A 16425-nucleotide genomic window follows, 5' to 3' on the forward strand; every position below is an offset into this window, starting at 1 on the left:
TAAAAATGCACATTTTGAAAACACCCCATAACTCCCGAAACGGTAACAGATATTGATGTGCGGTTTTCACCATCATGTTTTGATGAAAAATTGAGCTCCAGACAACGATATTAGTTTTCGTCTATCTCCTATAGAAAAGGGTGTTTCCATTAAAAGCGTCGAATTTGACCCAATATCCTGTACAGGGTGTTGGATAATTTTTTTTATTATAGCATGCATATTTAAATATCTTTAAATATCTCAAAACCAAAACTTGTAAAACATGTTTAACCCTTATAATAAATGCTTTATTTTGTGTCCAAGGATCCAACATGAAATAAAATACGGGTGTTCCATAAGAAAAATATAACCTTGCGTGGAACTTAGTTCTGACATACACTGTACATTTCAAATAATTTTAAATTATGCACATTGCCTTCCCAATACATACCCATAGTAAATATTTTGTGGCGAACAGTGTGCGCCAATTCTGTATACCAGAGCCGAGCATTCACCCAGCACAAATTCGTCAATTATCTGTACTGCCGACGGTAATTTGGCCAGTTTGAATAATAATCTGAACACAATTAAATAACTGAAGATAAGACACAATTATTAAATGTCTTGTTAAATAAGATTAAAGGTATGATTCCGAAGACGGCGACAAGTGACCGCGACAGACGGCAATGACAGGCGACAGTGTCGCTTATCGCTGTCGTCATATCATTGTCGATGTCGGCGACAATATGAGCGAGATCTACGATGTAGTTGTCAGTGTTTAAATGACGTTCGCGAAGTAGTTATAATAATTAATAAATATGTCTGATTACGTGATTGATAAAAATGTGTTACTTGAATTACTGATGGAAGATGATGAAGAGGACGAAATATTATAGTTACTTGGTGCGGTACAGAAGAAAACTCATTTTACCTCTGTTTAAAACCAGACCTAGCGAAGGAAGTTATTCCTTACTCATAAAAAACATTTATTCAGCGATGAGGCGACTTTTATCATTTACATACCAAATTAAATTTGCCTTCTTCCTCCCCGGTAAAATCCATTTTTGACAAAAATCTGCGTGTGCATATGAATGACGACATGACAGTACTGGACAAATACCGGTAGCGTCGTCGCATCGTTTAGACGACATGTTGATAAAACCGTCGGGTATGACACCTGTCGTCGACCCGACGTAATTCCTTTATTCTAAAAGATCGGTGGGGTCGCAAAGCGATAGGTGTCGCTGTCGTCTGTCGCGGTCGCTTGTGGCTGTCGCTGTCTTCGGAAACTTCGAACCATTTCACCAGTCCGAAAGTAAAATAAAGGTTTGGCATTTAACGTTTTATGTTGAACTGGCTAGGTATTTTTACAAATGAAGAAGGAATTAAAGATAAAGGATTACACCACGGCATATAAATCAATCGGTAGGCTAACTCTCTTTAGCGGGAACGCTACACGCATATCCTTGCGCACGCCGCCATTTCAGTTTCCATCAACAGAAAGTAACCAGTGTCGTAGTTTTTTTCATCGACTACACACTAAGACTACACACAATTACGGCAGATTCGAGTCAGTAGCGTACGGATTAATTTATTTTGTTTATTCTTCGAGTTATCATTTTATAGCTTTTTTTTGTTTATTGTAATATATATTTGGTTTTCTAGTTTTATTTTCGCTCTTTGTGCAATATAATTTATTTTAGTAGTTTTATTTTGTTTTTTTTTTTTTTTTTTTTTTTTTTTTTTTTTTTTTTTTTTTTATTATTTTTTTACGTGTTTTTGCAATGCCTGGCGAAGCAGTAAAAAACTGCCCGAGTAGAACAATAAAAGTTTCTTTCTGTTTTCTAGAGATCCTATTAGATATGTATATATATGATTAATTATTTTAACATATTTGCTAAAACATATTGTTAAAAAATTGCCGGTGTATTCTCCGATGTGCCACGCAATTGCCTATAACTTCTAAAATAGTATCAGTACTCACTATTATAAAAAATAAATTGCACCTGATATTCATATCATCAATACATATCGATTAAGTTCATCCGGTTTGTCGAAACTTTCAAATTTTCTTTTTAGTCTCAAATACACTAAGATTTTCTAAGCCAGGTTTGATATCGATGGCATATATTCATTTTCATGGTGTGAAAGCAAAATAGATTTGTCAAGAGCGTCCTGTCTTGTACAATTTTGGTCCAAAAAAGTACATCACAGATTACTTATATTTAAATTCATCAGTGAATCTTCTTCCTTTAACCGATTTGTTAATTTGTGAAATTTGAATTAATTGTAATTTGCTACGCCCATTGGATGTGGGCATAATTTGTAATGGTTAATCCTGTTTATATTGTTCAATAGATATTTTATTGGGTATTTCTTTTAATTCTTTTGTTTGTAACTCCTGGTATGTTTTTAATTTTAATAATTGTCTATTCTCTACAGTGAAATATTTAATTGATTTTTTCATTTTTACTTTCGAGGAGTATGCGTATTAACGATTCATTTGTTTTATTGTGTAAATAAAATTCAGTTTCAGCCAATTACAGTTCTTTAATACGACCCTGTCTATCAATAGATTATTTTCTGGGAAATTTTGATACGTTTTAATCCGGCGCTGACTTGGAAACGCTAATGGCGCCGTCAAGGTCAAATTTTATAGAAATTTGATTAATTAAGAATTATGGAATCTGAGCAGAGTTGTCGCGCCGATTGTTTTATGTGCCGTGATTATACTATATCCGTATTGTAGTACATTTTTAGACAACTTCTTTATTTTTAAGATTTTGATGCTCAAACATCAACAAAATATTCCTTATGTTGGACTAAATGTTCTCGAAAATAAAGGCATTATTTAAAATTCCGTTACAATACGGAAATAGATTGAAGTTTTGTGATTACAATGATAAATTTATACAGGGTGGGCCACTGAAAATTTACAATGGCTATAATTTTTAAACCAAAAAAGATATCAAAAAAATAAAAAATACCGTTTCTATAATATCGAGGGGGAATACATATGACGTATTTTTTGAACTACACCGACCTACCCCTTAGGCGGCACTCCTACTCACTTGAAAATCTTAAATGGCAACACCCCACTTGTGGCGCCTTTTTGGAAAGCCCATGAAAATGCTAAACGATGGTCATAAAGTTTTTAGGGTGAAATTGAAAAACTACCCCTTACACGAAAAATTAGGTGGACATTAACGAAAAAAGTGATTTTTTCAGCATAAGTTACAAATTGGGACCCAGCTAAATGAGGCAAATGAGGTATTTTTCAAACCACCCCGACCCACCTCTAGGGTTCACTTCACCTCTAGGGTTCCCACCACCCCCTCACTTCTAATCTCAAGATAGCGATACCCCACTTGTGACACTTCTTTGGAAAGCTAATTGAAATTACTAACGATGGACTTCAACTTCATTACTGGTAAGTAGTGATAAGAAATGTAGGTGTGACAATTTGAAAGAAATTTAAAATGATAATTTATTTCAACAATTGCTCAGAATGACGATTTTCAAATTCTTCTCTCACTTTTTGGAAAGTCTCGCTTGGAATATTTCGACATGCTTCAGTTATCCTCTGCCGCAATTCTTGCAACGAACCTGGTATTGTCTTGTAGACTATGGATTTAGTGTAACCCCACAAGAAAAAGTCTAAAGGAGTCAGATCAGGTGACCTTGGCGGCCACTCGATTGGACACCTTCGGCCAATCCATTGCCTTTGATAATATCTATATCTATCCAACCACCGCCTTGTGACAATAGAATAATGCGGAGGGGCTATAAATTGTTCAGCATTTCCACATAAGCATCACCAATTTAACTGACAACCAATCTAATTTCCGTCGATGAAAAATGGACCTATAATTTTATCGCCTAGTATTCCGCACCAAACATTGAGGTTTTGGGGATGTTAGATGTGTCCTTCAACAACGATATGTGGATTCTCATCGCTCCAGTATCTGCAGTTCTGCTTATTCACATTTCCGTTTAGAAAAAAAGAGCACTCATCACTAAAACATATTTTAGTGAGCGAAGGTTCCCTTCGAATTTCCTCCGTTATTAGTTCACAGAACTGAATCTTTCTATCTGGATCGTCGTCGCCAAGTTCCTGCAGAATCTTCATTTTGTAGGGATGATATTTGTGCATTTTCAATGCTCTTCTGACAGATGTTCGAAGTATACCTGTGATTGATGCCAACTGGTATGTTGATGCTTCTGGATTGACCGATACCTGACCAATAACTTCTATCTGCATTTCTTCATTCAGTACCCTGGGCCCTGTCCTTCTTTTATTTTTGACCTATCCAGTTTCTTGACACTTTATAATCAAATCTCTAACATAAACGTGACTTACGTTTTTGTACGGATTTCTCCCATTGAAAGCACAGGCCGTTCTCAAATAGCACATACCTTCAGCACCATAAAGAAAAACTATTTGAATTCTTTCTTCCACAGTATAAACCATTTTTCTTTCAAACAAGCGAATCAAATAAATGTAATGAAAATACCACTAAATTTGCATACCATTGAAAATCGATAGAAAACAGTGCAAAAACACAAAGATATGCCGTTTTAAGATTCCTGTTTGTTGAAAGTAAAAAATAGATGATAAGGTAGAATTTGCGTTATCCCAAAATTAGGCTGAACGATTAGTAAAACATCTTTGTGTTGCCTTTTTTATTATCTACATTTTTTATTTTTAGCTTCAAAATGGCAATGGTTTCAAAATGGCATTGATGAGATTAGAAGTGAGGGGGTTGCACCTAGGGGTGGGTCGAGGTGGTTTGAAAAATACCTCATTTGCCTCAATTAGCTGGGTCCCCATTGTTGTAACTTATGCTGAAAAAATCACTTTTTTCATTAATATCCACCTAATTTTTCGTGTAAAGGGTAGTTTTTCAATTTCACCCTAAAAACTTTATGACCATCGTTTAGCATTTTCATGGGCTTTCCAAAAAGGCGCCACAAGTGGGGTGTTGCCATTTAAGATTTTCAAGTGAGTAGGGATGCCTCCTAAGGGGTTGTTCAAAAAATACGTCGTATGTATTCCTCCTCGATATTATAGAAACGGTATTTTTTATTTTTTTGATATCTTTTTTGGTTTAAAAATTATCGCCATTGTAAGTTTTCAGTGGCCCACCATGTATGGTGTTGTAACAAACTGCTCCCTATTTTATGGCAAATGCTGAAGCTCTGCACAGCTTAATCAAGCCTTAATCAAAGCACGTGTGTTTGGAATTTTGGATGTGACTTAACACGACAGGATCGGGCTAAGCCTGATTCTAAGCAAAATTCTGAAATATGATATATATTTCCTTCGGCCACACACCCGCTTTACCCCATCCCTGAGAGCGACCCGAAAGTACAGCGTGATTCATTTTTTAGGGGCTCAAAAACTCAAAGTCAAGTGCAGTGGTGCATTAATACTTATCTTTCCAATTTGGAGGAAGCTGATAAAAACGAAGTTTTAGCCGAGAGGACGTTGTTCTTTAAGCGATTCGTTTCTCTTTTTAAGTTCCCGGCAATTATGACGCTACAGAAACCGTCAGACAATATCTTGAAGAAATCTAAAGTGTGGAAAGCAGATATGGAATTGGTAAGTATTGTAATTTGTAATCGCAAAACATTTTCCGATGCACGTCATCAATCATATCGACATTGACACTAAAGTCTATAAACCTGACTAAATGAAATTTTTGCAAAAATGTTTAAATTTGTTGTATAATTAATTTAAGATACCGAGCAGCTCTTCATTTTACTTTATAGAGCAAATGATTATAACAGATATGTTATTTAGATTAAAGCTTCATTCAGAACCTCCCAATTAGTGGAATAAATTAGTGGGTTCAATTACACTTTATAATTTTTAGTTTACGATCATTCACAATGTCTAAAAAACACAATTAAAATTAATAAAACATCCTAGCAACAGCTTGCGTTAGTCAGTTGTATCCATAGAGAAAGCCTAATATTTAGCTTATAAAACAATAAACTTTTGATTTCTAACCAAAATTTTTCTTGACGGGTGATAATCAACGGCCAAAATGACATTCCTCGCAAATTTGAAGTATAATTAGTGGAAAAGTCGAAAGTTTGTTAACTATTTCCACTAATTGACTAATGCTTACACTAAAATTAGGTGAACAAACTTTGTTGAACATAACGTTCTTACAGTTGTTTCCATGTATATTTTGGAGGCTGTGGTGTTTGTCCTGGAAAACTGGAATTTATTTCACTGAATGAAGCTTAAAGCTTCATTCAGTATTAAAGTAGAAGTTCGTTCCCCTAATATCAATACAAGCATTCACAACGTCAAAATTAGTGGTAGTAATCTTCAATTAGTGGAAAAAGTTAAAATTATTAAAAAGAAGTTAAGTTATATGTGTGAAAAAGTTAAGTTATATGTGTTAAAGACGCATCGACTGTAGAGTCTTTTAGCGTCACTTTATCCCATTATTTATATATTTTTATATATGTGGATATCTTTTATATAATCCAACATAGCTTTATTATTTTGGTAGGAAAGGGCTACCTCAGGGTTATCCACGATACCGTGTTGTCTTCGTTTTAACGCGTTCTTTGGGCATTCAAAGATAATGTGTTTGACAGATATTGGAAGATTACATGTTTCACAAATGGGCTGATTCTGTCCTTTAAGGAGGTGTTCATGGGTAAGTTTCGTGTGTCCTAAACGAATTCTAGTGAGCACAACGAAATCTCTTCTAGGTAAGTTAATTACATTATTTTCAAAATAGTCCCTTTTGATTTCATGAAGCTTATTATCATTCATGTCTAAGTCCCATTCTAGTTGGATTATATTATCGATCATATGTTTGCCATAATTCTTTAGATCTTGCACGGAGAAAACAAGGTTGGTTTTATGAGGGTTGGGAGTTTTTGCAGCCAAGTAGTCAGCTCTGTCATTGCCAGGAATTCCTATGTGGCTCGGAAGCCAAAGGAAAGTGACGCTGCAGTGGTTGATATTGGCCTTCTGTAGAAGCATTTTAATTGCTATAACTAGTGGATGGTTGGAGTAGAAAGAGGAGATACTTGAAATGGAACTCAATGAATCGGTAGCCACGACCCATCTCTTATAGCTGGAGGTCAATATATATGTTGAATAGCCTTAAATATTGCAAAAAGCTCTGCTGAGAATATTCCCGTTATGGGACTTAGTGAGAAACACATTTCTTTATCACAATTAAAATTAATAGAATTAAAATTAAAATTAATAGAATATCCTAGCAACAGCTTGCAGTAGTCAGTTGTATCCATAGAGAAAGCCTAATATTCAGGTTATAAAACAATAAACTTTTGATTTCTAACCACAATTTCTCTTCACGAGTAATAATCAAAGGCCAAAATGACATTCCTCGCAAATTTTGAAGTATAATTAGTGGAAAAGTTAAAAGTTTTTTAACTTTTTCACTTTTTTAACTCTCTCTAATTGTATTTTTAAGACATTGTGAATGATCGTTAACTAAACAGTATAAAGTGTAATTGGAGAGCAGCTCTTCATTTTACTTTATAGAGCAAATGATTGTAACAGATATGTTATTTAGATTAAAGCTGCAAAAATTAGTTTAAACCGAATTTTATTATCGAATTATATTTGTCACATTGCGCCCCTTTCAGCAAGGTTGTCGTTTATTATTTGACAATAATTATCCTAATGTCAGACATTATTTTATATAATATTGTGTTGTTGTTGAATCTTTGTGAGTAATTCTCGTTTTTTTTGCATATTTTCATAGTATTTATAAAAATTGTACTTTTTAGCACAAACAGTTCTTTTAAAAACTAAATTTTCGAGTTTTTGTATTGCATTTCTTGAAATTGTGTATTGAAAATACGCCGAAGCATTTAAACAATCGAAGCAAAGAGCTTGCAGCTTCCCTGATAAACTCTTTTGAACGAGAACGTGGCAATAGAGACCCTTTATTACCCTTGACTGCAGTCAGAGAAGCAAGTTTGATTGATAAGTACATTACACCACTTTCATTATTTCTACGTTAGTTTTTATTAAATTCTGTGATAATTAGTTTGTGTATTAATAACACCCACTTACTTATTATTACCACTTGTAGGGTTGTAATATGTACAGGGTGGTCGAAATTAGCCTGTTTTAACAGAGAAAACCTATTTCCTGACTAGATAGAGCAAAACCTACATAGATGTCATGGGCTCGATTTCTGAGATAAGTTTAATGGTGTAAACCGCCTGTTGATATTTTCACTGCCAACTGAGATACGGGGTCTTTTTGAATTTTTTACCATTTTGAAAATTGGCCACACCTTTTTTATTTTGCGGAATAATAAAATTCTGTAAAAACTTTTTTAAGCACAATCCAGTGGCCTAGTCAGTTTTTTTCTATGCTTAATATTATTTAATAAAGTATCTGGATAATTAAAGTCTTTTGAAAAGGTAAATTAACATTCTATTATTATTAGTAATAGTAATTATTAGCATTAGTAATTACAACTGAAATCGATACAATAAACAAAGAACAAAACTAAAAAAACGTATTTTTTGAGTGACGAATATAGTTTTGTAAAAAATTAAAAATGTTCAAATAGAGCACCTCCTTATTGAATACCCAATAAACATCTTTTGCGCATAGAATTACAACGATTTATTAGGCGAACTGGTTAATAAGTCCAAAAACTTGCCTGGTAGCTTTCTGCAATTCTTCTCTCGTCCCAATGGTACTTCTCTTATATATAAGGTCTTTTAATTTCCCCCATAAAAATGTCGGAAGGAGTTAAATCACAAGACCTAGCAGGCCAAGATATGGGCCCCTTGTTCCAACCCAATTCTCTTCAAATTCTCCATTTAATTGTTCACTTGTAACCCTTCAAAAGTTTTTAATTATGCAGATAAATAATAATATAGAATATTAAATTGTGATGAAACTAATTAGGCAACTAGGTCAACACAAAATCAAGGCCCGCTTGGATAAAAAGATAAAAAATCTAATATTTCCCTCATTCTTAGAAATAAATACACATACGTAACTTTATATCGTTGGAAAGGGTTAAACGCCAGCATTTTTTTTTTTTATGTTCATAGCCAACTATGATTTCCATTTAAAAAATCATATTTTTTATTATTTCTGACAAAAAGAGCACGTATAGAGAAAAACTGACTACGCCACTGGATTGTGCTTAAAAAAGTACTTTAAGAACGTTATTACAGAATTTTATTATTCCGCGAAATACAAAAGTTATGGGCAATTTTCCAAATGGTCAAAAATTCAAAAAGACCCCGTATCTCAGTTGGCAGTGAAAATATCAACAGGCGGTTTACGCCATTAAACGTGTCTCAGAAATCGAGTCCATGATATATATGTCGGTTTTGCTCTATCTAGTCAGGAAATAGATTTTCTCTGTTAAAAGAGACCAATTTCAACCACCCTGTACATCAATAAATAAATAAATAACCCATAATAACTCTTCGAATAATCTTCATAATGGACTATTAGTTTTTGCCAATATATAGTTAGTAAATTAAGCTATAAATCAAATAAATCAATTAATTACTAATTATGCCCAAATAGCATTTTCACGACTTGGGACCACATGTTTACTAAACACAACGTTGGATTAGTTACAAAAAATAGTTAGCTCCGTACCTTGGGTATTAAAATAAATGTAAACGTTGTTGTAACGTTGTGCCGACGTTGAACTAGTACTACAACAAAGTAAAAGCTTCTGCGACGTCGAATAAACGTTGTCTTGTAACCTTTTTTGCTTAAGTGATCTTTAGGTGATTCGGACAACGTAGTTACAATGTTGGACAATAAAGAGTTTTCCGACATCACTTTCAGGACCTATTCCAACGTTATACAAACGTCGTCTGTTTTACTAATTCCAACGTTGTTTAGATTTCCTTATTCTTACGTTGGTAGGACGTCGAGCCACTACCTTTTTGCAACTGTATTGAACCATAACCTTAAATCTTAAGTTTTCACTTCATTATTCTGTTCAGTCAGACAGTTCAGTGTTGTTTTGTTTTTATAAAAAAAACTTAATTAAAATGGGACGTAAGGAAGGCACATATAAAACTAAATTTAAATATACATCGACATATTACCGATATTTTATCCACTCCCTCGTTTATTTAGAATATAGAGGGCGGTACAAGCTAGACTCTAGGATGACTAAATTAGGCAATCTTGCGAATAATATACTCCTTGTTAAGGCTGAACTGCGACTTTATTAGTCCAGGCATGCGACTACTCGAACTACTCCCATCTTAATCTCCAAAACAACAAAGTGAAAGCTGCCATGTTGTTGAATAAGAAAATGTTGTGTCGTTCCTAAAATAGCAATTCCTGCTTTTTGAATACATTAACTTGAAATATTTGACCCTAAACAACACGCGGAAACAATTTTTTTTCGACTGCGAATAAATTATTCTCATTTTACTTTAATTTTAAGGCCCATTAGTATTTTTCAAAGTAGAAACAATACATTTATCAATAAATTTGTTTGCGTTTAACTTTTTTGCCTTGGGTAACGAGTTACAGAGTTGGTTAAAGTGTTTCAATAATTATAATCTTCAAACATCCTCCACACTTAAATACTTTTGTTTTGTTTTCCTTTACTGCTATCTGGCCTATGTCTCTTACTAAATCATAAAAATAATATTTTTACTATAATTATCCCAATTTAGGATAAAACGCGACTTAGACGCCATATTATTATAGTTTTGTATTTCTGTGAATTAGGATTTTAAACAACGTTGCAGTTTATACTAAATTAGGCTACTAGCCAACGTAGGTATCCAACGTCGTTTCGACTAAAAATTATTCTCCAAACTAGTGTAGACTAAGGTTGGCATAAGGTTGTGCCGACGTTGCGCCCCGACGTTTTGTCGCGTGACAACGTTGTCCCGACGACCGAATGCTGCTTGGGTGATGTAATAAATATGTTGTTTGTCACTCGTAAATTAAGATTCATCTCATAAATCCATCATAATCTGGCAGCGCTGTCGTTTGTCACTCAAAGTTAATCACGTGCATCGGAAATTGTTTTGCGATTACCATATGTGCGGTTACAATTGCGTATTTAGTAAAAAAGATGAAAGTAAATCAGAGAAAATGTTTCAAGTCGTCGAAAGAATGGTTAGTTTACCGACAACAATTATTATCACAGTTCAATTTATTAAATGAACTTTTATCTCTTGCTTGTTTGAGTATTCTTTGGATTTCATTTCACAGACATGTATTTTCTTCTTCTTCTAAGAAAAATTGAAGAAAATTACACGTATTACACTTTTTTTTCCAATTTTACGTAATTGTTTTCGATTTTGTTAGTAAAATAATGCAAACAATTCCAGGTGACAATAGACGTAATAATACACTCAGATGCAAAAAAAAACGCAACGGAGAAATTTTTGGTCAAATTTAAAGTAAAATAAAAACACTAAATCACCACTAAAGTTTAACTTAGTTTATAATCATCTGCTGATGATGCTAACATGGTTAGCGAAACGCGCGTCCAGTGTAAAAGTAAAAGTGTTTTGGTGTATTGTGGTGATTTAGTGTTTTTATTTTGCTGTGTGACACCAAAGGTTCCAACCCTCAACTGTAATCAAATTTAAAGTGTTATATTTTTGTAATTTTTGTGCTCGGTGGCGTAGAGGTACAGGCTCTCGTCTACCAATCTGAAGGTAGTGGGTTCGATTCCCACATCCGGCATTTCATCAGCCGACTATTTTTATTAAAATAAAAATAGTTTGGGTACCTAGGTCGACTCAGCCTTAAATGAGTACTTGGGATTCACAATCCTGAAGTAATAATAGGCGGTAGAAGCGTAGTGCTAGCCACATTACCTTCCTTGTATACCGAACGGCTCTAGTATGGCAAGCTGTACCGGGTGGCCAACTAAGAATGGACGCCGGCTGTATCTCAGAAACTACTTATCGTATAACTTTGGGAAAAAAATTAATCGACCCAGAGAAATCGCTGGAAATTATTTTCAAGTTCGAAAAATGCCCGCTAGGGGGCGTTTCTCTAATAGCCAATCAGATAACAGGGTTTTTCTCAAAAATATGCAGATGAACAGGTATTTTAAATATTACTATTATAATCATCGAGAAAATGGTTTTTTTTATGTAAGTATTTTGCTCTATCTCATAAAATAAAGTGGTGGGGGAAGGTTAAACTTGCATTTATTAAAATATGGATAACTCTGGTTTGGGTTATGCGATTTAAACAAACTAGGGCTGGTTTAAAAGAGCTTTTCTTCCTTAATGATCTCCAGTATAAATTTTGTTTCCACAATTTTTTTCGTGGTAGCTAGAGGCCGCTGTTTGACATCATAACAGATATTGAGCTTTTGCATTAAAAATTTAAATAGGAGGCTATACTTCTCTTTGCACAGTTAAATAGAGCACAAAATTTCCAAAATATCAGCGCAAACCGCAACTTTCTATCTTCTCTCTAACCGGAGATATTAAGAGAACAAATCATGTTAGGCTGCCGCTTAGGATTATATTGTCTAAAAATTATAGTAGTAGGCTAGGAAACAAAAAAAGGTAAATTGGTTACGTCAAAATATCAAAACGTTTAAGTTCAGTTTTCATGCATCCGAATTTCGGGCGTTTTCTTAAAAAAAATGACGTCATAATTATTTAAACGTGTTTATGTAACATTATCATCCATCCATATAATTTTTACGAATTTTTTGATTAATTATACTTAAGTAGTTTATGAGTTCTCAGATTAAAATGTCCGAAAGTCGGACAACCAATAATTTCTAGGAATTTTGTGCCGCCATATTGCTTTTAACAGAAAACCGCCGAATTTCGTATGGCCGAAAACTAGGGGTTTATTTCATGTAACATCATTTAGTTATTATTTAATCCAAGCTCGTCCTTTTGATTTCACTTGTTTTCGTGTTTTACCTGTTGTTTGTGTTATTTATTATTATATTATAAAGTTTATGTCGTTTGGGTCACTTTTCATATAGCACCGATCGAAGGTGCGAATCTTAACAATATGCACTACTGGTCCAAATCTACCCTTGATGCAAGTAGTTTAGCCCCAAGACCGTTGGTCGGTAAATGTTTGCGTAGGTATTCTAGAATAGCAAATGTGATTGGACTTTTTTAATTATCTGAATGAAATGAACTATCCATAATTTCTAAGAAATGAATTGCCAATTTTATTAGAGGATCCATCATGATGAAATTGCATTTGTTGCAATTTCATCAGCATGGATGCATTTAGTGTAGTTGAGGCAGTGGAACCGCTTATTTTGCTGTGAATGTGTGGGGCTTCTTTGATACCACCTACTTTAGTAGATAGAGACGCTAGAGCGGCATATTTCCATGGCCAGCTGGGTCATCGGATTCAATATGCCTGGGTTTTAATTTATGGGGTCGAATCAAGAACGAACATGGATAAATAGTAATTAAATGGTATTAAAATGAAATTAAAATATATGTTTTGATATTTTGACGTAACCAATTTACCTCTTTTTGTTTCCTAGCCTACTACTATAATTTTTAGACCATATAATCCTAAGCGGCAGCCTAACATGATTTGTTCTCTTAATATTTCCGGTTAGAAAAAAGATAGAAAGTTGCGGTTTGCGCTGATATTTTAGAAATTTTATGCTCTATTTAACTGTGCAAAGGGAAATATAGCCTCCTATTTAAATTTTTTACGCAAAAGCGCAATATCTGTTATGATGTCAGACAGCGCCCTCTAGCTACCACGAAAATAATTGTGGAAACAAAATTTGTACTGGAGATCATTGTTTAAATCGCGTAACCTAAACCAGAGTTATCCTTATTTTAATAAAAGCAAGTTTAACCTTCCCCCACCACTTTATTTTATGAGATAGAGCAAAATACTTTATATCAAAAAAATTACAATTTTCTCGATGATTACAATAGTAATATTTAAAATACCTGTTCACCTGCATATTTTGGAGAAAACCCCTGTTTTCTGATTGGTTATTAGAGAAACGCCCCCTAGAGGGCATTTTTCGAACTTGAAAATAATTTCCAGCGATTTCTCTTGGTCGATTTACTTATTATAATTTTTTTCCCAAAGTTATGCGGTTAGTAGTTTCTGAGATACAGCCGGCGTCCATTCTTAGTTGGCCACCCCATTGCTACGGGTCATCCCAAGGCGTTAAACGCTATATACAGGAGCTATTATTATTATTATATTATTATATTTTTGTTATTTTTAGCCCTATTTTCATTTATTTTTTTTTAGCAAGCTGTATATAAGTATATCAACTTTAATTCGTAAATTCAGTTTTTTTTTAATTTAGTATTTGGCTTATTATACAGGGTTAATCGAGGGGTTATTTTTTACCCTAATTTTGAAACACCTTGTGCCATAATTTCGTGTGTAAATTTTCCTAAAATATAGTTTTACTGTCAGAACCATGTCTCCTGAGTATTTTGTTTTTTGGATCATGTCAATACATGCCTTGGTTAATTTTTAAAGGTGAAATGAACTTGCTACCAACAATTTGCAATTTTTTCAATTGTTATCATTTCTTTTTGAAGTTATTTTTCAACATGACAAGGCGGCTTTGGTGATTATTGTGATATATACTACTATGAACTGCCCATCATGTTCGACGTTTGGGAAATGTTGGCAGGAGGGTTAGAGGTCACGAAGCGGTACCAGCTTCATTAAATGAACTACGCTTGGTCCTGAAAGAAGATGGGGAAACAACGCAATATGATATATGCAGCCTCAATGATAATATGAATACGGACATATACAGGCAGTTATAGCAGCCAAGGGAGGCAATACAAAGTATTAGGGTAGTTTTTACATTTTTTTTCTGTTTGTATGATGATAATGTTTTCTTTAATATCGTTAGTTCTGTTATTGTTATTAATGTTTATTAAAACCCAGGCTGTATCATTAGTCTTTAACGTTTTTTTTAAATTTAGTATAGAGTATCCAATGCAGCGTAATATGATGTTACAACAACTGTCACCAAAACCATCTCGTCATAATATGAATGTAATTCTTCAATATTATTGAAGAATTACATCAAAATGTAATGATAATTGAAAAAACTGCAAATTGATCAGTTCATTTCGCTCTTAAAAAATAACGAAGGCATGGATTGACATGATTCAAAAAACAAAATGCTCAGGAGCCATGGTATATAGTTCTTTAAGTCTTTTTAATCGTTATTGTTTGTTACTTAGTGTAAATAAATTGTGTTTAAATAAATTCTGACTTTCTATCCACACGGAACCGAGGAAAAACGTAACAGTAGTATATAGTTCACCATAATTACCAAAGCCCCCTTGTCACATTGAAAAATAACTTCAAAAAAGAAATGATAATTGAAAAAATTGAAAATTGTTGGTGGCAAGCCCATTTCGCTCTTAAAAATTAACCAAGACATGTATTGACATGATCCAAAAAATGCTCAGGAGACATGGGTTTGCTGACCGTAAAATTATATTTTAGGAAAATTTGCACACGAAATTATTGCACAGGGTGTTTTAAAGTTAGTGTAAAAATCAACCCCCGATTAACCCTGTACAATATGCCATATACTAAAGTTTATAAAAACTGAGTTTACGAATTAGAGTTGACATAATTATATACAGTTTGCTAAAAAAAGCATGAAAACAGGGCTAGAAATAACAAAAATATAACAATTTAAATTTGATCAAAAATTTATCTGTTGGGTTTTTTTGCATCTGAGTGTATATTTGTTTTTATTTTTTAGAAAGTTCGTACGTACAAAAGAAACCCCAGCAAAGCGTATTTAATTCCAGAAAAAGTCCAGCTGTATCTCAACCTAGCTGTAGTAAGGACGTATTGGCTCCGATACCGGCAAAACGCCTTAAATTGGAAAGTCATTTAGGTTTGACGTATGTTGAAAGTGATCCCGATGATCCCGAAGTGCCTGAATCTAATACCGGAAAACACGAAGTTCCAAGTCCTTCAAAGATCACAGCGCTTACCGCAAGTCCAGAGAAACCACAAACTAGTCCGTCCCAATGCCCTTTAAGATCAAAAATGATAGATCGATTAAAGGATCAGATAAACAATATTTTGAAGGATCTAAAATCCCCTGTACGTATTAACAACCAAACCAAACAAAACAGTCAGAGTAGTTCAAATAACATAGCTACCGTTGCCGAAGATCCGGAAGATTTAAGCTGTAAAAAAGGTTTAGATGCTATAAAAGAAGTAAACACTGGAAACGATATAAATTCGACACAGCAACAGATCAAAGTCAGTGAGGAAACGATTAGTGGCAGCAGTCAGGGTAATTTAAATAAAGCAGGTAACGTTATCGAAGATCAGGGAAATAAGACCAAAAAAAGTGATTTAGACGAGTTAAAACTCGATATTAGATTAGTTGAAGGAGTTAAAACTGGAAAATGTTTTAATCCGGCACAGCAACAGATGAAACTACTAAAAGAAATGTCGAGCGC

General features: G+C 33.9%; 1 protein-coding gene across 1 annotated transcript in view; it reads left to right on the plus strand.

The window, feature by feature from the left end:
- The window catches only part of LOC115883497, a 40296-nt gene extending 24292 nt beyond the window's left edge, over nt 1-16004 (plus strand). Inside the window, exons 4-5 of the mRNA XM_030901866.1 lie at nt 5371-5581; nt 15711-16004. Coding sequence (XP_030757726.1) covers nt 5371-5581; nt 15711-15848 — 349 coding nt within the window. The 3' untranslated portion in view covers nt 15849-16004. The remainder of the gene's footprint in view (nt 1-5370; nt 5582-15710) is intronic.
- The last annotated feature ends 421 nt before the right edge of the window (nt 16005-16425 follow it).

This window comes from Sitophilus oryzae, unplaced genomic scaffold (assembly GCF_002938485.1).
Source record: "Sitophilus oryzae breed Bouriz unplaced genomic scaffold, Soryzae_2.0 scaffold_1931_pilon_pilon, whole genome shotgun sequence".
Classification (NCBI taxonomy): domain Eukaryota; kingdom Metazoa; phylum Arthropoda; class Insecta; order Coleoptera; family Curculionidae; genus Sitophilus; species Sitophilus oryzae.